Below are 26174 nucleotides of genomic sequence, written 5' to 3' on the forward strand. Positions count from 1 at the left end.
TGCATAACTAGATTGGCCTGGGTCACCTTATCAGCCCCTGTACAGAGCACTATAGGTGCCCAGGGCATAGGTGCATCCAAGGCCTACCAGGGGCTGCAGCATATCTTTTGCCACCCCTGGCTGGCTGTCTAAAATTGACACAACTGGCTGATCACTCAGCTGAGGCAAGGTGGTGTAATCACCCCTTGCTTAGATATAGTATACCTATATCTAAACCTATATCTGGACACATATAAACCTGTGAGCCACTCCTATGGAAGGCCTTATCAATCCAAGAGGCAGAGTGCGTGGTTTAATGTGAGATGGAGCTCTGGCATGAGCTGAGCCTGTCTGCAGCTGTCGGGAACCACTCCCTAAGCTGATCCGGGTTAATGCCATACCATATACTATTAAGTGCCTTATAATCCTCGCGGTTATATAGCAACTTTGGTTTGGCTTTATCAAAACATGTCGAGTAAGGTGTCATACAAATTGGAATACTACCCCCTCGCCAGTTCTGGCGAGGGGGTAGCATTCCACCCTTCTAGAGGGAGAAGACATGTTACTTTACTGAAACGCGGTTGATTTTAAAAGAGCCTCAGATCCACAAAATGGATGCCTCTGCCACAGACACGGGTCTGGCCTCCTGCTGCTGACGGAAACTCAGCAGATGGTGTCCTGGACAAAGGGTTTCCTGTCGCAGGGCGGTGTTACACCACCCCAGACAGGAGATAGTGGATTGTAGCAGGGAGGTTTCAAAGAAACCAGACACTGCCTGGGGAGCACAAGGCTGCCCCTTGCATAATCCGGCCAAACCCGTTCTGAGGCCTTCCAGCCCCAGTCCCAGCGCGGCCTGGATCAAAGGAAAGGGGTGTATCCACCCACTTCCTGGGTCCCACCCATAGGAGGGGACCTAGCAGGTAATCCAGCCCACCAGATTCGAATAAGAGTGGAAGCAGTGCCAATGCAACTCAGATTATCCTGAAGAAACATAAGAAACAAAACTCTGGACCCTTGGACATCCTACTCAACGTAGAAGAGTGAAGAATCTCCCTTGTGGTCAAGGAGTGACCACCCTATGCAAACAGGCACCATCCAGCACCTCGACCCTTGCTTTGTTGCAGTTCCCGCCGGAACTCGAGCGACAGAGATCGACAAGATCAAGCTTGCCTGCCTTCCTCCAGCCCGATCCACAGTCCCTGCAGAGCTGAGACCCGTGGAGGCGACTGGAAGCGTGGGGCACGCCATCTTGAAAAGGCCACGAGACGCTGACCGTGCAGCCCACGAGTGACCCTCGAAGCTGTGCACCGGGGTTTGAGAAGCCCCAACCCTGAGCTGCTCTTGCACTGAAGCTACCCCCTCCACACTCGACGAGTGCTGCGTGGGGCCCTTCTGCTTGTGTTGGCTCGACGCGTTGGCCCGGTCACTTGCCAGCTGGCTTGTGGCCCCTGTGCCGACGAAAACCTTAAACCGACTTGCTTTTCTGGTTGCTCCAGATTTGCACCAGCTCCTGTGAAAAGGAGCCCCCGCTCTGACCCTCCTGGTCTGAGTGAGAAGCAATCTCCCGGTTCCGCGTGGATTGCTTTTGCCAAGTGCTGTTTGCTCCAATCTTGAAGCTGACGGCGAGAGCCTGCATGGGACAGATCGTGACCTGCTCCTGGACGTCGCAGATGCCCCAGAGCCCACGTGACAGCAGAGAGAAGCTCCTCGACAACCATCTGATTGCGCCCGACATTGCCTGGTTCCGTCCTGGTTCCACCCTGGTCACTGCTGAGTGACCCAGACTCTGTCCCCTCTGCTTTCAGATACTTCTCGACTTTGATCCACCCTTGGATCACACCGGACACTTCTGCTTCCCATCGCCTGCAGCATCTTCAGCTCCAAGCACCAAGAGCCTGCGTGTCAAAACCTGACGCCACTTCGACCCTGTGCACCCGCTTCCTGTGGGTGAGGTAACATTGCAACGCCAGTGTTCCCACACTGGTACACACCTCTAGGGTCTGTGTCTTAAGTTTTGTTCCTCTAGGTTCAGCGGATGTATCTTTAAACTCACTTTGTGTAACTTTTACGCACCATTGACATTGCATTGGTGCAAGCCGCACTTTATGTGCTGCACCCGAATCCCGCAGGCTTTTCCTGACTTCACTATTGCTAGTCCTGACCACTCCCAGCGATTCCCTAGGCCTAACCACTGTTCGATTGGTATCTCTTATACCACTTTCTTAATATATGGTTTGAGTGGCCACCCGCCCTCATCCATAATTGTGCAACTTTGTATGTTATACTGTGCTTTTGATTTAACGCTTGTGCCCCTCTGCTCAAAAAGAGTACTGGGGATTATTTTAGAAATAAACACATATATTTTTATAATATATACTTGTGTGGTGTCCTTTCGTTTGGTATTACAGGATTGTATGTGGTAAAACAGCTCGCTTAACATGACCTCTTAAGTTAAGCCTTTAAGGCTGCTTAGTCAATGCTACCCCTAGGATAGCTTGTCTAACAAGGTTGACTTACAACCTGACACCATAAGGGATTGTTTGGACTTATACAAGGTGGTTCCAGAATTGGAAACATCATATATCAGGCCAACTTCTCACAGTGGGCAAGGATCAAAAGGCGACCCTGATTTGATTGAACAGGTCTGTTACTTGACCAGTTGTGAGGGGGGAGAAGGCAGAAAAAATAGCGTCCGAACAGTGATATGGCTCTTACGATTCTGCGTCCACGCTGGCTGCTTCCCTGGTGTTGGTCCCTATTTGGGAGCCATCGGATATCACCGGCTGTGGGTTGTTGGTCACGCAAGCCTCCTCAGAGCTTTGGTTTGCAGCGAAGACATTAAATATAACCTCTACTTTTTCTTTAAAGAAAGTTGCGAATTTGTTAAAGAAAGAGGCGTCTGCATTGGGGTTTTCAGTCAGCGAAGGGATTGCTCAGTTTGCCCACTGTAGAAACAAGCTCTTTGGGTATTAATCACTGAATTAATTTTGTTTATGAAGAAGTTGGCTTTAATCAAGAGCTTTTTATATAATAGCAGCGCTGCTTTATAAATGGCTTTGTCCTCCGTGCTATAGTTAGACCTCCATTTTCTCTCTAACCTTCTACAAGATTGTTTAGTAAGTCTGAACTCTTCATCGAACCAGGGTTCAGGTGGTGTAGGTCGATTTTTGTTTCCGCATTTCGCTAGAGCCTGTCTGACCAATAGAAATGAATGGACACAAGACACAATGTGGGAGTGTTAGTGAGAAAGAGAAAGAGTGTGTGTATGTGTGTGTGTGTATAAGTGGTGTGTGGTGACAAGTGCCACTCACTCTGCTGTGCTGAAGTGTGTTGCTTGTCCTAGGCAGTAACGAGAAGAACTCCTGTGCAATCTCACAAACCTGACCTTCTGCGTGCCGCCTCCCCTCTACGAGGACTCGCTGGTGTGAGCGAGCTCTGCAATCGGCAGAGCCAGCATTCCGCTCCCAGTTTGAGGCCCCCGGGTAGAGGCTTGGGCAAATACCAACAGCGAGCCGGGGGACTGCGAGGACTAGCAATCTCTACGCTGCTCAGCTGGTTCCTCTTCCCCCGGCGGACACGCCCATGGACACGCCCACCGCACACTGGCTTATAACCTTTCGTGACACCCGCTTCGCGGGTGCCACTCACTCTGCTGTGCTGAAGTGTGCTGCTTGTCCTAGGCAGTAACGAGAAGAACTCCTGTGCAATCTCACAAACCTGACCTTCTGCGTGCCGCCTCCCCTCTACGAGGACTCGCTGGTGTGAGCGAGCTCTGCAATCGGCAGAGCCAGCATTCCGCTCCCAGCTTGAGGCCCCCGGGTAGAGGCTTGGGCAAATACCAACAGCGAGCCGGGGTACTGCGAGGACGTGCAATCTCTACGCTGCTCAGCTGGTTCCTCTTCCCCCGGCGGACACGCCCACGGACACGCCCACCGCCCACTGGATTGTAACCTTTCGTGACACCCGCTTCGCGGGTGCAACTCACTCTGCTGTGCTGAAGTGTGCTGCTTGTCCTAGGCAGTAACGAGAAGAACTCCTGTGCAATCTCACAAACCTGACCTTCTGCGTGCCGCCTCCCCTCTACGAGGACTCGCTGGTGTGAGCGAGCTCTGCAATTGGCAGAGCCAGCATTCCGCTCCCAGCTTGAGGCCCCCGGGTAGAGGCTTGGGCAAATACCAACAGCGAGCCGGGGGACTGCGAGGACCAGCAATCTCTACGCTGCTCAGCTGGTTCCTCTTCCCCCGGCGGACACGCCCACGGATACGCCCACCGCCCACTGGCTTATAACCTTTCGTGACACCCGCTTCGCGGGTGCCACTCACTCTGCTGTGCTGAAGTGTGCTGCTTGTCCTAGGCAGTAACGAGAAGAACTCCTGTGCAATCTCACAAACCTGACCTTCTGCGTGCCGCCTCCCCTCTACGAGGACTCGCTGGTGTGAGCGAGCTCTGCAATCGGCAGAGCCAGCATTCCGCTCCCAGCTTGAGGCCCCCGGGTAGAGGCTTGGGCAAATACCAACAGCGAGCCGGGGGACTGCGAGGACCAGCAATCTCTACGCTGCTCAGCTGGTTCCTCTTCCCCCGGTGGACACGCCCACGGACACGCCCACCGCCTACAAGTACTTAACTGTCAGCACTCCACCCGCGTCGCGGGACGCGCGCGGGGCGGAGCACGGGCGAAGACCGGGCAAAGAGTGGGCCGTTTGAGGCCGTTCGAGAACGTGAGAGTCCGGTCCGGGCCCCTGCTCTAAGCCTTACATCTTTGGACATCTAACTACAGGCATTTTACCATCTCCCTGAATATAGCGACGACAACACGAGAGCTAGTAAGCAAAAAAAACTCAAAAAAAACGGGCTAGGAGAAAAACTGTTAGGACCAATGGACGACTTTATTTCTAAAGCAAACACTTTCATTGACCAAAGTATAAGCCTGATTGAGGGTAGAGTATCAACTGAACTCGCAATCGCAAGGCGATCCTCAATGGGACTGCTAGCAACTGCAAGAACTCCAGATACACAGTCTGCCCCAACACAAACAACAGTGGCCACAAACAGATTTAGTCTCCCAAATAATGTAGATCTTTCTGCCACCCAACTTTCTGTAACATTCTCAGAAAGCGAGTTAGAAAAAACTCCCGAACTTTTCCCTGACCACACCCCGGAGGAAGTAAGGCAAGCTAGAGGGAGGAGGGAGGGAGCCATAAAGAAAAAGAAGGATAGGGAAAAGCTAGCCAACACCCTCAATACCAAAGCGGTTGATCACACAGATCTGATCGATATCACAAATCCGGCTGCATTATCCCAACAGATCGCTGATCCAAGTAATAATGTGATAACGATCCATCATCCACCACAGAACCTCCAAGATATCACCATCTTAGAATCCCCACCTCCACTAATAACGGGCAAGGAAAGAAGAGCATCAAGGCTAATAAAAGAGATAGCTTCCCTCCTAGATTCCTTTATTCGCCCAATAGAGATTAGACTATGTAACATCGAGGCTCAACTGACTAAAATCTCTAGTTGCACCAAGGCAACACCTTTACAGGGACCGCAAAAAGCGGGTACAAACACCTCGGCTACATTGCCTATACATAAGAAACCCACAACTTTAGCTGCCCCGCCGCCTAAACAGCAACCCACAGCAAAGGCCCCTACAGCACCAAAGGCTCCCCCCGTACAGAAACCCACGCCCAAGGTCCTTACAATTCCCCCGCAGACCAACACCATACTAAATACATCTAAAGTAAACACGCCAACCACAAACACACAGGCCCCCAAAACTCCTGCCACCAAAAAGACAAATCTTGCAAATAATAAAGGAACATTGAGAGGGAACACTGATAACAGGCACTCCCTAAATATGCCACCAGAGGCATGTCCATATGTGGTAGTGATGACGGGGGTTCCCGAATTAACGGGAGAGGGGGCGGAACCTAATTGGTCGCTGAAAAACAAAGTACAGTATTGGCTGAACACAAATCGACCTGTTCCGCCAACCTGGAAAAGCAGAATAACATCAGTTTGTAGGACCCCCTGGGTGGGGCACAGGAAAAAAAGCATTCGGGGAGACTGTATAGTGATCACTTTCGAGGATCCTAGCATAGTTGAGTATATCTGCTCCTGGGACTATAATAACTCAACCGGAGGGATCGCTACAAGATCCCTTTCCTACTTCTATCCAAAAAGATATTATAATAACTATGCGAATGAATCCGATAACATCTGGCGAAAAGCTATCCCACAACCATGGGAACTAGACGTTGCTGGGCCAAAGATATTCCAGCGTCATAGTGATCCTGACAATTCTTGGTGGTCAACCAACCAGAATTATCAACAACAAGAGGGCCCGTGGCAGACTGTGGGACCACAAAACAGACTCAAACTGGGAACAGTGGGATAGACCGCCCTATCGACCATACAGACCCAATTTTAGCGACGCCACATATGGGCAAGATTGGTCAGGCATACCGACCATGAACCGGTTCGGTAGCCTGGAAATGGTCGACTGACCACGAGTCGAATCCCCGAAGCCCCAACATGCAACCCCGGACCAAACCAATGATCCCCTAGACCTACCAGAACCTAAAATGGCAGATACAGAAAAGCAAACTCTACAGCTCCCGGTGATCTTTTGGAATATTGCAGGTCTCCGACCAAAAATTGAGGATGGCTCGGCCGCCCGATTTTTGGAGGATGCTAAAATTATATGCCTACAGGAGACTTGGGCCACAATGCCATTACACTTTGTAGGATATAAGACATATTCATCCCCCGCCCTTCCAAGCAGCTCAGGCAGACCTAGGGGGAGGCTGGCAACCTACATAGCGAACACAATAACTGACCTGAAGGTATTAGAGGCAGATCCATCTCCAAACTTTCAGTTGCTCACTCTCACAATAGGGGAAAAACATATTATTATGTTAATTAATTTATACAATAATCTAGATGATGGCAATTTCTTAAACACCCTCCTTTTGATTCAAGAAAAAATTACTCATCATCGGCACCTTTACGAGAGAAAGGGTAACGTTCATATAATCTGGGGAGGAGACTTTAATTTACACCCCTGTCCGAACAATCAGACCTGTGGAATGGTGGACGAATACGAGAACCCACTCGTCCACTTCTCCCACTCACGAACGGGGCTAGCTTTGAACAAGATCCTCTCAGACTTGGAACTTCTAATAATAAACCCTATTCTTCCGCCAGATAATAAACTAGAACCTACCTATCGAGGAAGGGGGCACGAGGCCACAGTTGATTACATAATTATAACAGAAGGTTTAAGAGAGCTAACTAGTAACTTTACAATTTTGGAAAATATTCTAAGCGACCACTCTGCTCTAAGCTTGACCTTACAGATGAATCAACCAAGATCTCCTATGGCAACAATAGCTAACACCCTATCACAAAACAGACTTGAACTGGGCAAAAACAACGGATACACTATAAAATGGGACAGCAAGAGTGAGATATGGGACAAAAGGAGAACTAACTGCACCGTTTAGGGTAGAGCGAGTGTAGGAGAGTAGGGTCTGCTATCCTATGGTCACCCCAATTTTTGCCTTTTGCTTCACTGGTTTTCGACTTACTGAGGCTGTGGGCCTGCTAATCAGACCCCCAGCCTGCTGTTCTCTCTCTAAATGTATAATACATGTGCTATAGGTACATACCACAATTGGAAATGGACTCCTTGTCAGCCCCTGTACCATGCACTATAGGTGCTCAGGGCATAGGTGCCACCAAGGCCTACCAGGGGCTGAAGCATAGCTTTTGCCACCCCTGGCTGGTTCTTAAATTGACACAACTGGCTGATCACTCAGCTGGGGCAAGTGGGTGTAATCACCCCTTGCTTAGATATAGTATACCTATATCTAAACCTATATCTGGACACATATATAGCCTGTAAGCCACTCCTATGGAAGGCCTCATCAATCCTGGAGGCAGAGTGCGTGGTTTTATGTGAGATGGTGCTCTGGCATGAGCTGAGCCTGTCTGCAGCTGTCGGGAACAACTCCCTAAGCTGATCCGGGATAAGGCCATACCATATACTCTTAAGCGCCTTATAATCCTCGCGGTTATATAGCAACTTTGGTTTGGCTTTATCAAAACATGTCGTGTAAGGTGTCATACGAATTGGAATACTACCCCCTCGCCAGTTCTGGCGACGGGGGTAGCATTCCACCCTTCTAGAGGGAGAAGACATGTTACTTTACTGAAACGCGGTTGATTTAAAATGAGCCTCAGATCCACAAAATGGATGCCCCTGCCACAGACACGGGTCTGGCCTCCTGCTGCTGACCGAAACCCGGCAGAGGAGGCCTGGACAAAGAGTTTCCTGTCACAGGGCGGTGTCAAACCACCCCAGACAGGAGATAGTGGATTGGAGTAGGGAGGTTTCAAAGAAACCAGACACTGCCTGGGGAGCACAAGGCTGCCCCTTGCATAATCCGGCCAAACCGGTTCTGGGGCCTCCCAGCCCCTGTCCCAGCGCGGCCAGGAACAAAGGAGAGGGGTGTAACCACCCCCTTCCTGGGTCCCACCCATAGGAGGGGACCTAGCAGGATGTCCAACCCCCCAGATTCGAATAAGAGGGGGAGCAGTCCCAATGCAACTCAGATCATCCTGAAGAAACATAAGAAACGAATTCTGGACCCTTCGACTTTCTACACGACGTGAGAAGACTGAAGAATCTCCCTTGTGGTCAAGGAGTGACCACCCTGTGCAAACAGGCACCATCCAGCCCTCGACCCTTGCTTTGTTGCAGTTCCCGCCGGAACTCGAGCGACAGAGATCGACGAGATCAAGCTTGCCTGCCTTCTACCTGCCCGATCCACAGTCCCTGCAGAGCTGAGACCCGTGGAGGCGACCGGAAGCGTGGGGCACGCCATCTTGAAAAGGCCACGAGACGCTGACCGTGCAGCCCACGAGTGACCCTCGAAGCTGTGCACCGGGGTTTGAGAAGCCCCAGCCCCGAGCTCCACTTGCACCAAAGCTCACCCCTCCACACTCGACGAGTGCTGCGTGGGGCCCTTCTGCCTGTGTGTGCTCGACGCGTTGGCCCGGTCACTTGCCAGCTGGCTTGTGGCCCCTGTGCCGACGAAACTTGAAATACGACTTGCTTTTCTGGTTGCTCCAGATCTGCACCAGCTCCTGTGAAAAGGAGCCCCCACTCTGACCCTCCTGGTTCGAGTGATAAGCAATCTCCCGGTTCCGCGTGGATTGCTTTTGCCAAGTGCTGTTTGCTGCAATCTTGAACCCGACGGTGCTGACGGCGAGAGCCTGCGTGGGACAGATCGTGACCTGCTCCTGGACGTCGCAGATGCCCCAGAGCCCACGTGATAGCGGAGAGAAGCCTATCGACAACCGCCTGATTGCGCCCGACATTGCCTGGTTCCATCCTGGTTCCACCCTGGTCACTGCTGAGTGACCCAGACTCTGTCCCCTCTGCTTTCAGGTACTTTTCTACTTCGATCCACCCTTGGATCGCACCGGACACTTCTGCTTCACAGCGCCTGCAGCTGCAACAGCTTCAAGCACCAAGAACCTGCGTGACAGAACCCGACGCCACTTCGACCCTGTGCACCCACGGCCTGTGGGTGAGGTAACTTTGCAACGCCGGTGTCCTTACACTGGTACACACCTCTAGGGTCTGTGTCTAAAGTTTTGTGTTCCTAGGTTCAGCGGAAGTATCTTTTAATTCACTTTATCCAACTTTTACGCACCATTGACTTTGCATTGGTGCGAGCCGCACTTTCCGTGCTGCACCCGTCTCCTGTGGGCTACTCCCGACTTCAGCATTGCTAGTCCTGACTGCTCCCAGCGAATCTCTAGGCCCTAGGCCTAACCATTGTTCGATAAGTGTTCCTTATACCACTTTTTTAGTATATGGTTTGAGTGGCCACCCGCCCTCATCCATAATTGTGCAACTTTATATGTTTTATTGTGCTTTTAATTTAACGCTTGTGCCCCTTTCCTCATAAAGAGTACTGGGGAGTAATTTAGAAATAAATACATATATTTTTACAATATATACTTGTGTGGTGTCCTTTCATTTGATTACAGGATTGTATGTGGTAAAACAGCTCGCTTAACACGACCTCTTAAGTTAAGCCTTTAAGGCTGCTTAGTCCATGCTACCACTAGGATAGCTTGTCTAACAAGGTTGACTTACAACCTGACATCTTTGGGGTTTGTTTGGACTGATACCAAGTGGTTCCAGAATTGGAAACACTACATATCAGGCCAACTTCTCACAGCGAGGAGTAAGGCAAGGATGCGTCCTAGCCCCCTTCCTCTTCTCTCTGTACACCAACGGTCTAGAGGAGACTATGTTGAGGGGGGGGCAGGATCTCCCTAGACTGAAACATCCCCTGATCCCCGCTTTGCTCTACGCGGATGACGCAGTCATTTTAGCACGTACTCCTATCGAGCTTCAAAAATCTTTATCCAAGTATGCTGACTTTATGGGTGCTCTGGATTTACATATTAATGTAAAAAAAAACATTTGTCATGGTAGCGGGTGGACAACGAAAAGCCACTAAATCCATTTATCTAAAAGATCAGAAAATTGAAAAGACCTCACAATACCCATACTCAGGCATCATGATTGATGACAGCTTAAATTGGAAAGCAGCTGTTGAGGCCAGGAGACATCTTTTCAAACGAGCTATTCTTGCACTGATGAATTTCTCAAAAAAACTTGGAAAAAGACCATCAGTAGAATTACTACAGATCTATGCTGCAAAATGCCAAGCAATCGCCCTATATGGGGCAGGGATTTGGGGACACACAGCCACTGGACCACTACAAAAAGAAGAAAACATCTTCATGAGATTCCTTTTATCAACACCAAAAGGCTCTTCCATCTACGCCTCACATATGGAATTGGGAATCCCATATATCGAAGTCCTAATAAAGATTCAGCCACTCTTACTTTGGAGGCGTGTTTGGCTGTCAGAAAATAACCGGCTGACCAAAAACATCCTACAGGATTCCATGGAATTGGATCATGCACATAAGATAGCATGGCTCTCCTATATCAGACATTTCTTTTCTGATCTAGGACTACAAAAGTATTATTTCAACCCAGAAAAATTAAATGAAATATCCAAGAAAGAGCTGAAACAAATTGCGCTGAGCCATCTAGAGTCCTTGAGATTGACTTTGCTGACGACCAAAAAATCTGTGATACATGCTAATATGATTCAGCAATCCCCGAAAATCCAGCTCTATTTGACCCTGGAATGTACAGCATATGACAAAATGCTCCTAACAAGATTCAGACTGAATCTCTTTTACAGACTAGTGACTTTTCCTGAAAAGAACAATTGGAACTCTAACTTGGCACTTTGTCCATGTGATGATTTGTCCCAACAGTCTACCATTCATACAATCTTGTTTTGCAAATTTTTTCACACCCATCGAAAAATCTGGATAATCCCTTTATTAAAAAGATGGGGTTATAGACAATGTCGCCCAGCTATGTTAGCACTACAGATGTTGGACTCTGAATGTACCTGCTATCATGTACTTAACTTTCTAAAATGTATTATGAGGCATAGGAATAACCTTTGAAATAGAAGGAAAAACTCAGAAGGCTATAATTCCCCTACTCAATTTGCACAGTATCTGGCCATATGCTTTTATTTTTGAAAAAATTTTGCGTATAATAATTGTTGCTGTTTTCTTTTTTTTTTTTTTTAATACTCGTGTACTCTTGTATGTTGTGATAACTTTTATGGTTTTGCACTGCTAAAAAAACAAATAAAGTTTATTATTATTATTATTATTCAGTTAAACATTGAAGCAAAGAGGGGCAGATAGAGTGATACAGATGTAGAGACAGAGATAGAGGGAGTGAGTGTAGTAACAGCAATTGTTCACAATGATCTTTGTGCTGTTCGAGTCAGAGAGAGACAAAGTTGAGGAAAGAGAGAATGAATCAAAGTAAAGAGTGTGTCATATAGAGTGAGTGTGAGTGTTTGCATTTGCAGTAACAAGGAATGTTTACAGTTACCTTTGAGATCCCTGGAGTTTTCTGAAAGAGAGGGAGTTAGGCAGGAACACTCATAGAGGGTGCGAGAGAAACACAAAGGGGTGAGACAGAGGGAGAGAGAGTGACACAAGTAATCAGATAAATAGAAACAGAGATGAAGAGAGTGGACGTGTGTATTGGTGGCTGAGTTTTTCACTCTTTCCTCCGAGATCCCGAAGTTTGTATTATCGGGCACTAATCCCTGCAAGGATCTGAGCAGAGGGTCTTCCGAGTGGAAAGCAGAGTGTGTGACACTTTCGGATGCCCCTTAGAGCTGTGGGGAGGGGGGTAGGGTGCGTGTGTGTGTAGTAAGACACACCAAGTGCTGTCCTGCAGCGCTCCTGTGATGTCAGTATTATATTATATATATTTTTAATACTAGGGTGTTTGTGCTGTTTCTTTTCACATCCCTTTGCCTCTGAGTGTCTGTGACACTAACATGTTTTGTGTCCCTTCAGGTGTGAGGAGGTGAAGTTTCAGGGTCCAGAAAAGATCAAGAAATATAAAGGTAACTGGACTTGAGCTGACCGGTCCCATTCACCCCCACAGATCTGTGATGAGACCCCTTCTAAGTCCTGAACCTCGGGTCGTGGCCCGAACAGGAGCCATGAAAATGACGAACAATTCAAAGGGGCCCCTTCAGGGCGGAGCTCCATCATGACCACAGTGAAACTAACGTGTGTCTCTCCCTGGGGCCTGTATAACCTGCAGTACAGGCCTCTCACGGCGAGAGGTTGCATAGTGTGAACTTTTAATCAGAAGCAGTTCTTCTCTACTCTGTGTACTGTAGTTTGCAGTGTAATCTCTAGTGCAGTGTTTAGTGCAGTGTGATGTCTGATGTTCTTTCTAGTACAGTGGGTGGTTTACACTATGTTCACGGTATGCAGTCTGGTGCAGTGTTCTATCTAGGACAGCCTACTACTGTGTTTGCCGTTTTGCAGAGTGTGCTGTTTAATGTTTTGTTTGAAAACTTTATTGCGGTCATAGACCATAAAAGCACAGATAAAATATGTACATACACGGAATAGAATACATAAATAATTTAAAAAAATGCATGGTTAAAAGATTATTAAACAGTAAGTTATCAAAATAATGGTATCAAACATCGCAATTGATCACAGTTTATCTTAATTCATTAGAGTGAGCCTTCTGCGCCACATACCATATAAAAAACGGGATACCGCAAACACAATAGTAGGGGAGGTACCATATATTAAAATTTTAGCAGCTTGTACACATTGCCTTAAACCAAGACTTCTGCATAATGGTGCCAACCAGCATCTCCTTATTGTACTATAAGCTGGGCAGAGGAATAAAACGTGAACAATATCCTCTTTAGTGTTGGCCAAGAGCTCCATTCTCTTCACTCCCGGGCAGCTCACCTCCGGGGTCTCGCATAATTGGGCATACCAATTTGATGTGCAAGGGCTTTGATATGGGCTAACCAAGGGATATTCTTGATCTTTAACTGCCCCCAAACTGCAATGAATTCAGCTCTATATTCCTCGAGCTCAGGTACTGTCCAAAGCCTTCTCCAATACAGGAGAGGTCGAGCAGCTAGCAGTTCTGAGATGGACTCTAGGCCTAGATCTAGCCTCAGGGGTGTGAGCGGGGTGCTCTGGGGAGGCCTATCAGGTTCCTCATAAAGGCCTGCTCCACCTTAAGAAGGCTTGGTGTACTCTTATGGCCCCAGAGTTCTGCACCATACATCACAGCTGGTCTAGCTTGTACCCCATAGATCTCAAGGGCTGGGGCAACGGGCTTAAACAGGGTTGTTCTCTGAAACTTGCCAATGCCCCCTGCGCCAACCTCAAAGCAGATTTGGATACCTGTGGGCCCCAGCTGAAATCTTCAGTCAGGGTGACCCCCAAGTATACAAAGGTTCTCACCCTTTCCAACGGGACACCATTTAATACAGGGTTAGGGCGGATGCGCTTTGGGGGGATGAAAGATCTTAAACTTCGTCTTTGCTAGGTTTATCTCCAATCCCCTCAGAGCGTGGAAAGATACAAAACCGTCCAGGACCCTCTGGATACCTGATGATATTCGAGACAACAACAAGGTGTCGTCTGCGAACATCAGAGCAGGTACCCGGCCAGTAGCCAACCATGGAGCGTCACTGTACCTGACCTTGTCCAGTTCACCCACCAGGCCATTTATATAAAGACTAAAGAGCATGGGAGCCAGAGCACAGCCCTGGCGTACGCCTCTGGTCACGGGGAAGCGGGCTGATAATTCCCCGGTCTTCCCGCATCTCACCTTGACGTAGTTCCCTGCATGGAAGCGCTTCAGGACGTCTAGCAGATAGGGCGGGAGGTCTAGTTCTTTCAGTACTCTCCATTGGCTCTCCCTGGGGACAAGGTAGAAAGAAGCCCGCAGGTCTACGAAGACAAGGTAGAGGCTGCCACCCTCTACTCTTGCTGTCTTCCAAAAAAGGACCTGCAACCTAAAGATTTGGTCCAGGGTCGAGATTCCAGCTCTAAAGCCGGCCTGTAGGGTAGTCAATAATTTTTGCTCCTCCATCCACCCCAGCAATCTGTCCAGGAGGACTCGGCCCATTGGCTTCTGGAAGTATCCAGGACACTAATCGGCCGGTAATTTGATGGCACTAGGGGGCAGCCCATCTTGAAGATTGGGACAATCTCGGCTCCTGCTCAGGTGTCCGGTAACTTGGTTCCCCAAAGGACAGCATTAAATAGAACAGCTAAGTACGGCGCACAGATTTTTGGCTGGGAGCGGAAAAGGTCTCCTGGTAGTCTGTCGAGGCCTGGGGCTTTGTTAGGTAGCTGCCGGATGATCGCCGATTCCACCTCCTTAACTGAGATACTCTCGGTGTCTCCAGGGCCCACCCTCGCCCTGGCGTCCCACTGGCCTATCGGATAGCCCAAGTCCGAGGCCCCCCGCAGTCGATACTCATGCTGGGGGTCTGGGGCTCGGGACATCCGGAGGGCATCATCTGGCACCAGTGTCTCTGCCCCATTTGAATGTTCACTAGTGCTGGTCTCAGGGCTAGTATAAAGCGCAGCAAAGTGCGCCTCCCAAACTGACGGAGCAATGTTTGGTTGAAGAGCCTCCCCTACCTCTTTTGCACCACAGTTAACTATTGCCCAGAATAATTTGGCGTCTTTTGCTAGTAGGGCACCTCTTAGCTCTTCCCACCTGGCTTCTTCCCACTCCCTCTTGCCCCTAGCGAGCTCCTTTTTATATAGCAGTCTGGTTGCCCTAATGTTCACTTTATCCTTAGATTTGATTGCCGCAAGTAGCTCCTTTTTTAGTTTTTTGCATGCATCATCAAACCAGGGGTGAGATTTCGGGGCTGGCCTTTTAGTTCCACTTACAGGGTAGAACACGTCCCCCAATACCGTAACTAGCTGCCTATGTGTCTCCAATGCCTGATACCTGCAAGATGGATCACCCATCTGGGTAATAAGTGGGATTGCAAGTTGGTAGATTTTTGCTAGCCGGGATGGTGAATCTGCTAGGTGAGGCCATTTAACCCTTCTTCTATTATTGGCCAACATGAGGGGAGGCATCATTGCCGCGGGTTTGGGTTCAGGATTAGTTAAACCAAAGGACCCCGGCTTAAGAGTTAAAACCAGGGCATTGTGGTCGCTATCATGTCTTTGTACGACCCTAAATTCCTTCAGCTTGTCCCAATTTTTGGCATCTACCATAAGATAGTCAATGATGGACGTTTGACCTACTCGGTTAAACGTAGCTATAGCTGGGCAATCAGGATCCAATCTCCCATTAAACGCCCGCAAGGATGTTTCAAGGGAGAAGGATTTTATTTGAAGAGCTAAAGGAGTCCATGCCCTAACCGGAGTAATATTGGGCTCAGGAATATGCCAAAGTGCGTCAACCTCGTCTTGCTCACCCAGCTCCAGACTACCCAGTGGCTCGAATTGACAATTAAAGTCTCCCCCAAGAATTATTGACATAGAGGGGTCTAACCCCTGGATAAAAGAATTCAGGGCTTTAATTGTTTCCAACTCTTGTCCATTTCTGGATGGTCTGGAGTAAATGTTTATTATTGCTACTTTGGGTTTTCTTGCGGGTTTTAATAAGACACACTGTATGTCCAAGGAGTTTGTTTGTATTTGGGTCGCCTGGATACGCAGGTGGGTGCCTATCCAAATTGATAGCCCACCCGATGGACGGCCTCTGCCTGTAGACACTGCCAAGATGTCAAATGTTGCGAAAGACGAGCTACTGCTCTCTTCCAGTGCCCAGGTCTCTTGCATAAGGCATATGTCATGTGTTGCCATAAAGGCCGCCCACTCTGGGGTTAGTAGCTTATTTTTTAACCCGGCTATATTCCATGAGATCAACTTTAAACATCTTTCTTGTGGGTTTTCGGAGCCCTCCCCTTCCCCATTCCCACTGCCGCTAGTCCCCAGCCTCTCTGGAGAGTCACTCGTTAAATCCTCCCTGTCAGTAGATAGTAAAACATTTTCCTCTGTTACCCCAGCCCTTCTAGGAATTTCAACAGTAGCTTGTAGGGGAGGATTTCCCATTAAACTGAGTCAATCCACCTCTTCCAGTACACTAAACCTATTCCAGTGTGGTGCAGTGGGAATAGGGGACCATATGGAGACATACCCTCCCTCAATACCCCTCCATATGGTGTTCTCTGCGGTGGAGGATTACATCCCCTGTTGTAATGTACCCCTCTATGACGTGAGGGCTCCAGACTAGGGGTGGGGTAAAAGTATGAGAGATGCAGTGGGCATATCTGTGTATTTAGACTGGGGAATGGGGCATTGGAGATATACTCTACAGCTGAGGCATCCCTGAAGTTCAGGATTATAACGTCCCCTGCAATAGTTTTTGGGCCCCTCCCAATCCATGCTACTCTTCTGGCCGACATGATTTCACCTGAAATATTCAATGGCAAGGGTCTATTAATTGTAAGCCATTGGATACATTTGTTTTTTAATTCTGTCTCCCTTTCTCTCTTCCCTTCACTTAGGGGTGGTACTCCTGTAAGTGTGACCACATATGGTTGGGCTTCGATGGTAGCTGATTTGGGATAGTTCTTTGTGTTGCATTTCTATCTAGTGTTTCACTAATTTTGCTCCCCGTTTCGCCCTTTTTTGTTTTTGCTGTGGCTTTATCTCTGTCGTTTACCGAATTTCCTGCTATTTGATGGGTTTGGCTCTGAGAGTTGGAACTAGTCCTAGCCTGTGGTGTAACGTGTGTCACCTTATGAGCGGTTGGTTTGGCTCCTGCAGTGGAGGTCTGTGCTGAAGGGTTTTTGTTTTCGGATACTCTAGCACTATGATTGTTTTGTATAGTGCAGTTTGTTTCTTCCAGTAGGTGCTGTATAGTGTGGTATATTGACAGTTCACTCCTTTCATATATGTGCTGAGTAGTGCAGTGCGAAATACATTGTGGTTCTTTGTGATAGGTCCTGTGTCGTGCAGTGTACAGTACACTGTGCTCTTTCCAGGTAGGTGCTCTGTAATGCCGTATATTGTATGGCGCAGTGATTCCAGATAGATGCTGTCTAGTTCAGTTTACAGTACACTAAAGTGGGCTCCGTCCAGATTGGTGCTGTCTAGTGCACTACAATACAGTGCACTCCTTCCAGGTGATGTCTCGTAAAGTGTACTGAATAGTGCGGTGTACACTGCATAAAAGTTTGCTTCTTCCAGATAGGTGCTGTATAGTGCAGTATATTGCACAGTGCAGTACAGTGGGCCCCTATAGGATAGGATAGGTACTGTCTACTGAATTACAGTACAGTGTGCTCCTTCTGCGTTGGTGCTGTCTAGTGCAGTGTAAGGTGCAGTGTGCTTCTTCGTGATTGGTCCTCTGTGCTGCAGCTTGAATCTCTAATTCTGATTCTCTTCTCTGCAGTGACGGTGACTCTGGATCCAGACACAGCGGATCCTTGGCTCCTCCTGTCTGAGGGGGGAAGACGAGTGAGAGAGACAGACACACGACAGCGCCTGCAGGACACCCCCAAGAGATTCACCTCCTCTCCCTGTGTGCTGGGGAGCGAGGGGTTCTCCTCAGGCAGACTTTACTGGGAGGTGCAGCTGCTGCGGGAGATCGGAGGAGGATGGGCTGTGGGGGTCGCAGCAGAGTCTGTGGACAGGAAGGGACGGATCACATGGTCCCCTGAAGGGGGAGTCTGGGCTGTGAGGAGGAGGATAATTTGGGATGATGATGCTGGTGATGATGGTGGTGATGATGGTGATGATGGTGGTGATGAGGATGAGGATGATGAGGATGTGGCTGATGGTCCGTACTTTGCTCTCACCTCCCCTATGACCCTTCTGTCCCCTCGTGAGGAGCCCCTGAAGCTGGGGGTGTATCTGGACTACGAGGGGGGGCAGGTGTCCCTGTACAATGCGGACTCCATGGAGCATTTATACACTTTCCCCCGGGCCACCTTCACTCAAAGACTCTTCCCCTTCTTCTATCTCAACTGTGGAGCAGAGCTGAGGCTGGTGTAGGAGCTGCAGCCCCCCTTCCCCTGAACTTTGCATTCATGCTCCCCTCCCCCACCCCTAGAGCTCCCTGGGGGGGGCACCCCTTGGTTGAGTCCTGTGGGGGAGGGGCTGTTCCTTGTGTGGGGGAGGGGATGTTCCTTGTGTGGGGGAGTGGTGCATTCCTTGTGTGGGGGAGTGGTACCAGGTCACCCTGGGGGATGGGCAGTGACATTCCATCTCCTAGGTCAGATTTAACCCCTTCTGCTCCGGATTTGTCATTTAATTAACATTCAACACTGACTCCACGGGCACACCAGACTCCAAATACAGGCACCGCTGACTCCAGTCACAGGCACTACTGACTCCAGCCACAGGCACTACCGTCTCCAGCCACAGGCACTACTGACTCCAGGCACAGGCACTACTGACTCCAGGCACAGGCACTACCGACTCCAGGCACAGGCACTACCGACTCCAGCCACAGGCACTACCGACTCCAGCCACAGGCACTACCGACTCCAGCCACAATCACTACCGACTCCAGCCACAGGCACTACCGACTCCAGCCACAGGCACTACCGACTCCAGCCACAGGCACTACCGACTCCAGCCACAGGCACTACCGACTCCAGCCACAGGCACTACCGACTCCAGCCATAGGCACTACCGACTCCAGCCATAGGCACTACCGACTCCAGCCATAGGCACTACCGACTCCAGCCATAGGCACTACTGACTCCAGGCACTACTGACTCCAGGCACAGGCACTACTGACTCCAGCCACAGGCACTACTGACTCCAGGCACAGGCACTACTGACTCCAGCCACAGGCACTACTGACTCCAGCCACAGGCACTACTGACTCCAGCCACAGGCACTACTGACTCCAGCCACAGGCACTCCTCAGTCTCATTAACAATAATGAGAACTCCACATACAACTCGAGGCTCAGGCACTGCTGGCTCAGTTACAGATAACCCTAACTTCAAATCCAGGCACTGCTAACTAACCCTGGGCACTGCTGTCACTACATACTCCAAAAACTGGCACTGCTCATTCAAATACAGATAACTCTAACTCTGCACACAAGTATAGCAGACTCCTCTCACGGGCACTCACGACTCCAACCACATGCACTGCTAACTCTACGCACTTCTGAACCCAAGCACAGGCACTGCTAACTCCATGCACAGTGTTAGATCTGGGGGTCTGTAGTTGGCAGAGGTAAGTACCTTAGACCAAGTAGCGACCCTTGCTTCTAGTCAGGGTGAAGGAATACACACAGTAGATAACCTCCGCTCTCCCTCTAGGTAGCTTGGCGCGAGCAGGCAGGCTTATCCCCAAGGCAAGGTGTAGAATAATTGCACTCAACACAACAATAATCCCCAATCCACCACAAACTGAGACCACACAGGTAAGTATATTTTTATAAAAATATATAACGTTATCTAGTTTCAGCAATGTAAATAAGGCAGTTGCACGATAATCACTTTGTCATAAAAAAATGTTGCTCTTAATTCTTAATAGTTGCACTTGTTGTCATCAGGAAGCTTCTTTATCAAAAACAAAGAATATAGTCTCTAGTCTCTCTAATCAGTGATTAGATAATGCCACTGATCGTTACTGAAGTTGCTCTCAAACGAGCAATGAACATAATGCCCATGTACGTTTTTATATGGAGCCTTCAGCGCTGCCCACGTATGTTTTTATATGGAGCCTTCAGCGCTGCCCACGTACGTTTTTATATGGAGCCTTCAGCGCTGCCCACGCGCTTTACCGCAGGGTCCAGGGACTCTTTCTTTTCCCTCGTGCTCTAGAGAGCCTACGGCGCACCGCGCCAAGCAGATCTCGCTCGCCCCCGCCCCGGCCGGTCCCCTTTCCTCTCCCGCCCGCTCTCGACAATCCAACGAGCGGCGGGGGAGGCGGTGCTGCTCACCTTGGAGGGACGGCCGGTCAGGGGTGCGGGGCGCTGTTAAACTCCCTCAGCGAGGTCGGCTCTGCTCACAGGCTCAAACGCAGTGCTTCTCCTCTCGTCCAATCGGTGCGCGGCTCACTCGGCGAGCCCCCTGCGTGACGTAGAGACTCCTCGAGGGGGTGACCACTCACAGCGCGGCTCCACCGGCGAGCCCTCCTATGACGACGCGACTCCTTCCTCCTTTCCGCCAATGACAGCTCAAACCAGGCGATGACGCTGCCGCTAGGGAGCCAATCCCAGCGCGGCGTTTGGTGAGGGGGCTCAGCACTCCGGGCCAATCAGGGCTCTGCTCCTTCGGTTCTCACCCTCGGCGGCCCCGGCCAGATGCCGATTTTTGCGGGGATGATTCTGGCCACGGGCAGCGGCGGTTCACAGGCGGCCAGTAGATTGTATGCGGCCAGGAGCGGGCAGAGTGTTTGAGAAGCCCCCACTCTTGCTAGGGGGATAGCTCACGGAGGGGACACAACCAACCTCCGGTTCTCTACCACAACGTGCCGATGAGCACGACGATCTTCCTCCTTGGCCTCAGCTACTAGTCACGCTTTCAGTAGGATTAAAGCACGATCTTCTTGGCGCAGTTTAGTTACAAGGGAACCTTTTGACCCTGAGTTCCCAGACAGGAGGCCAGCTCTTCTCAGGCCCTTGGAGATTCAGTTGCAAGACACAGCACACAGCAAAGTCTTCTTAGTTCAAGCAGGCAGGGTAACAGCACACAGCAAAGTCCCTTTCTTCTCCTCTCCTTCAGTTGGACAGCAGGATAGGTTAGCCCTTAAAGCACACAGCAAGGCAATCTTCCATCAGCTCCTTCAGCAGTCCGTCTTCTGGCTGAGGTTCCTCTTGATGGTAGAATCTGAAAATCTGTAGTCAGGGGTCCTTCTCTTATACCCCAAAAAGGCTTTGAAGTTCTTTGAAGTCTTTTGAAGTCTTTGTGCAAAGGGGGCCCTGAGCCCGGTCCAAACCAGTTCTGGGGGTCTGGGGTGTTTCTGGTTTCCTTCTTCCTCCCTGTCCCAGGGACAGAGGTGACAGTCGCCCAGCAGGAGGTGGAGCCAGCTTTGAGGTTAGGCAGGCACAGCCCTTCACTATCAGGTGCTATCTCCTCCCACTTCCCTGGCAGCAGATGCTGCCTTTCATCCACGGGGCTGGCTCAGATAACCCCCTGGGGCTCTGCAGACCCTGTCATCCTCAACCCAGACAGTCAATCCACAAACAGTCCCAGGCACACAGAAAGTTTTAGACAAGAGAACAGCCACTTTCTAAAAGTGCCATTCTCAAACACAGAATTTAAAAACAACCTTTACTAAAAGATGTGTTATTAAATTCTGAGTTCAGGGATATCTTTCACTTATGTCCCATCTTGTTCCTATGGGAAGATAGGCTGGGATCCAATGGGACCAGCCTCCCCCATGTTACTCTATGGAGCAAGATAGCCTTACAGCAGTGAGCACACAAAATGGCTGCTGCTCACTACCAGAGCATGTTACCTGCACTAGTACATGCTCTACCTTATCCATGCACTGCACCCTGCCCAGGGGGGTACCTTGAGCCTTCCATAGGGGTGACTGGTGTGCACAGACAGGGAAGGGTTAGGCCCAGCCAGTGGGGACACTGGCCAGGCGGACATGGCAGTCCACTGACTGCACACAGGCCCTGCGTTGGCAGGCCTGAGACATCATTTTAGGGCTACTCATGTGGGTGGCGCAATCTGCGCTGCAGGCCCACTAGTAGCATCTGTCATCACCAGCCCTGGCACACACAGTGCACTTTACTAGGGACTTCATGGTGACACAAATATGCCAATCAGGTATACTCAATCAATATGACAATTTACAGAGGGAGCACTTACCCTCTGACACTGATCAGCAGTGGCAGAGTGTCCAAAGCATCTAAACCAGCAAAAACGAATCCAGCACAGCATCAAAAATACAGGAGGCAGAGGCAAAAAGATGGGGGAAAAACCACGCCAAGGATGTCAGGTCTAACAGACTGAAAATATTTTTCTTTGAATTCTAGATCTGGAAGTATCGATGAGTAATGCAATGAACAGGACCATAGGTTGTGGAATGCAAAGAAAAGCTCTCTCTGTTAAGATACTTGAACACTGACCTGAGATATTTTATAGCTCTGCGGTATCTCCCTCCCATCACCAGCCGCGTGGTAATGGTTCGAACCCCACTTCTTCTGATTTCTTAACATTCCTGCCATGGACACACTCAGCGTCTGTTTCCACGGTACACATTTAAGAGCTTTGGGGACATCTGCAACCCATCGCCACCCACCACTCTTCTGGATCCTCAGCACACATTCAGCATGGGTCACCCACCACCACTTGCCCCCCCCCTTGTTCTCCACCAGCCCTTGCTGTAATGTAATGTAATGTAAATCGATACTTGTATAGCGCACTACTCACCCACAAGGGTCTCAAGGCGCTTGTACGAATACCACTGTGGAACCCATCCTGGCTTTTCCTGTGAGACGTCCACTCCTGGGCAGCCCCAAGGTGGAGGCCAGGCATCCTTAGCGTTGTGGGGGCCGTTGTGGAGATTAAGCAAGCTATTGCCCAGAGTTGCAGAGTGGGACCCATGATTGGAATAGGCACCGAGGCGAGAATTATCAGGTCCGTGGAATTTTGAGCCCAAGACCCGCCGAGGCGGGGAATTGAACCCTGGTCCCGGGCTAGACCTCTGCATCAGGGTCTGCCGCTCTAACCATTGAGCCACACTTCTCCACCAGACCTTGCTCTCCACCAGCCCTTGCTCTCCACCAGCCCTTGCTCTCCACCACCACCCTTGCTCTCCACCACCACCCTTGCTCTCCACCACCCCTTGCTCTCCACCATCCTTGCTCTCCACCGCTCTGCTGGATCCTCCGTAGATGCCCTCCAAACACTCAGACACTCCAGATTAATCTGTGAAACTCCTGATTTTAGAAGCCAATAAGTTAAATTTCCCAATATTTATTATAAATCTCCCTCTCATGTTTTTCCAAACGTTGGCATTAATGACTATTATTATCCTGTCTACTCTACACTTGAAGGGTTAAAAAAGTATGTTTTTTTAAAGTTAAAATTCTAACAGCATTATTTACACGGCTTAAACTATACAACTCGAAGTGTGCAAACACATTCTTCTCATCATTGTACGTAACATTTGATTCAGTCATTATATCATTCCTGTAAGTAAGCAGTGAGGGGGAAGATGGGGGCCTAGTTGGGAATATGGGTGGAAGTTTGCCATCAGGTAGACGCAGACATCAGGAGAACACCGTACTGGGTGGGGGGAGGCTCATCAGAATACAAAGAAGGAACGAGAGAGAGAGGAAGCATCTCAACACAGACCCTGGGATCCGCATATGGGAGGCAGACCCTTGGATCCGCATAAGGGAGGCAGACCCTTGGATCCGCATATGGGAGGCAGACCCTTGGATCCGCATAAGGGAGGCATACTTACACAGCACAAAGTCTAGTCACCAAACACAATCAATGAAAGTGTGGCCATGGAATGTAAATGGCCTTAATGGTAAGATGAAACCGCAATAGCCTTGCAATTCATTAAAACGCGTGCACCTGACATTGTCCTACTACAAGTAACCCACCTCCTGGGGCACCACTGTAAGGCCTCAGATAGGTATGGATATGCCCTGCTTGCGCGTGCAAGGTATATATTACAGACTCCAGAGGAGCTGGGGTTTTAGGCAGAATGCATTTCATTTTATTCCCAGGAAATCTTGGTCAGACCCCTTGGGTAGACATGTGGCCCTAAGTGGGCAATGGGAAGGAATGGCTGTCAACCTCTATTCGGTTTATGCCACGCCTAGACTGCAGACACTCACGATGGATGAACTAGGCCCACTGTTACTGGAACTACTGCCAAGGACGGCAAATAATGGAGGGGCGACAATGATGTACTCTCAGTGGACTGTGACGTCTTTGGGGGGGGGAGGGAGGCATTGGGAAGGACAATAGGTGATTTTCTCTCCTCCATGGAGATAGGCGATATTTGGCAGAGCCACAAACCAAGTACCAGGCAATATACTCACTTGTCGGTGGCACTATGGAGCTGCACACACTTAGATTATTTGATTACGCATTCTCAGTTTGTGGGACAGTTTAGGGAGGTCAGACACATGGCCCGTGGAGTGTTCGATCATTCTACAGTGGAGGCTAGCTTGGAGGGGCCAGAACAGGAACATGTTTAGCCCCCTACGATAGATCCATGATACCTTAAAGACCCAAAATTCAGGTCCAGCATCCTAGATTGCACGGATCGCAGAAAATATAGGGGCAGTGTACTCAGGGTAGATACTCTGGGTGGCTTACAAGACAGTACTCAGGGCAAGGCCTTGGTAGGGGCCACCAGAAAAGAGCAAGCATTGAAATGCACAGCACTGGAGAATTAGATTCTAGGGCTAGAAACCCAGGTAGAGAGTAAAAGTGGGATATCGAGCGAGACACGTAATCGACTTTGACTAAGACATGTGAGCTCAAACAGCTTTTGGAGGACGGGGCCAAAGCGGAAGCAAGTGCAATTTGACACAGAATATATGAAATTGGGGACAAAGCAAGCAGACTTTTGGCATGGCTGGATAAGTGGGAGACCTTAAGGAGATGGGTCCCAGAGATATTATATGAGCTCAGGATCTAGACATGTGACGGAACAGGAGATTGCGGAGGCATTTGCATCCCACTACGAAAAACTCTACACAACTTCTGGTATAGGAAACTAGACTGCATGGAATTCCTCAAAAATATCACCCTGCCAGGATTGACGACTGAGGAAAGAGATGAGCTGGAAGGAGACTTGACAGTAGATGAGATTGGCATGGCTGCCCTGGCCATGCAGTCTGGGAAGGTGGTGGGGCTTAACAGTCTCCCACCGGACGTATTCAAATGTTTACTGGACTAAGTGGCCCCACATCTTCTCTCACGGTTTCAAGAAGCGCATCAGACCAGGGATTTACCCAAAGATCAGCGATTGGCGCTGATAACAGTGATACCTAAAGAGGGCAAACCCCTGTCGAAATGTGGATCATATAGGCCCATATAATTCTTGAACTTTGAGGTCAAGGTTCTGGCAAAGATACTCGCCACGTGCCTACGGATGGTAATTAGTTCACTGGTGCACCGGGACCAATCGGGCTTCATCCCACACAGAAATACCAGACTCAATCTGCGTAGGTTGTTTGGAACCCTGCATGTCACTGGGCAGGATCCCTCACAGTCTTCGGTGCTCCTGTCGTTAGTTGCCAGCATGTCGTTTGATAGTATACACTGGAACCAGCTTTTGGCAGTCCTGGTGCGTTTGGGGAATGGACTGACATTTATTGGTTGGCTAAAGCTGCTGTATGAGCAGCCATTGGCAAGGGTGAGAGTCTGTAGTGGAACATTTTAGGACCCTATTGTAATTTTCCCGATTCATGCTCTTATATGGGTATAATTCACTGTTTCCTTATATAGGCATAAGAATCATAACCATATTTAGACATAGCTCATGCAGTCCAAATACGGCAGGGCTACTTCCACTAGTTCTGAAAATCTACAACGATTTCTTGGAAAACTCTGCTTGAGCAGCTTGGGAATTCTCCTTGCTCGAATATGGACTGGTCCAAGAAATCCTGGAGTTTTCAAAGAACTGAGAGTCTTTAATGACGTTATTATGTCCACCTTCACGTCAATCCTGGCACCTTCAAGGTATAAATATGCCCACACTTGCCATAACAAACACACAGTGGTTTGGAGCAGTTAGAC

General features: G+C 49.5%; 1 protein-coding gene across 1 annotated transcript in view; it reads left to right on the forward strand.

Annotated features, from left to right (window-relative positions):
• Positions 1 to 18480, forward strand: part of LOC144827028 (E3 ubiquitin-protein ligase TRIM39-like) — a 160530-nt gene extending 142050 nt beyond the window's left edge. Inside the window, exons 5-7 of the mRNA XM_078685494.1 lie at positions 12475 to 12524; positions 17879 to 18175; positions 18263 to 18480. Of these exons, the coding sequence (XP_078541620.1) occupies positions 12475 to 12524; positions 17879 to 18175; positions 18263 to 18480 (565 nt within the window). The remainder of the gene's footprint in view (positions 1 to 12474; positions 12525 to 17878; positions 18176 to 18262) is intronic.
• The last annotated feature ends 7694 nt before the right edge of the window (positions 18481 to 26174 follow it).

The sequence above is a fragment of the Lissotriton helveticus genome, chromosome 4_1 (assembly GCF_964261635.1).
Source record: "Lissotriton helveticus chromosome 4_1, aLisHel1.1, whole genome shotgun sequence".
NCBI classification, from domain to species: Eukaryota; Metazoa; Chordata; class Amphibia; order Caudata; family Salamandridae; genus Lissotriton; species Lissotriton helveticus.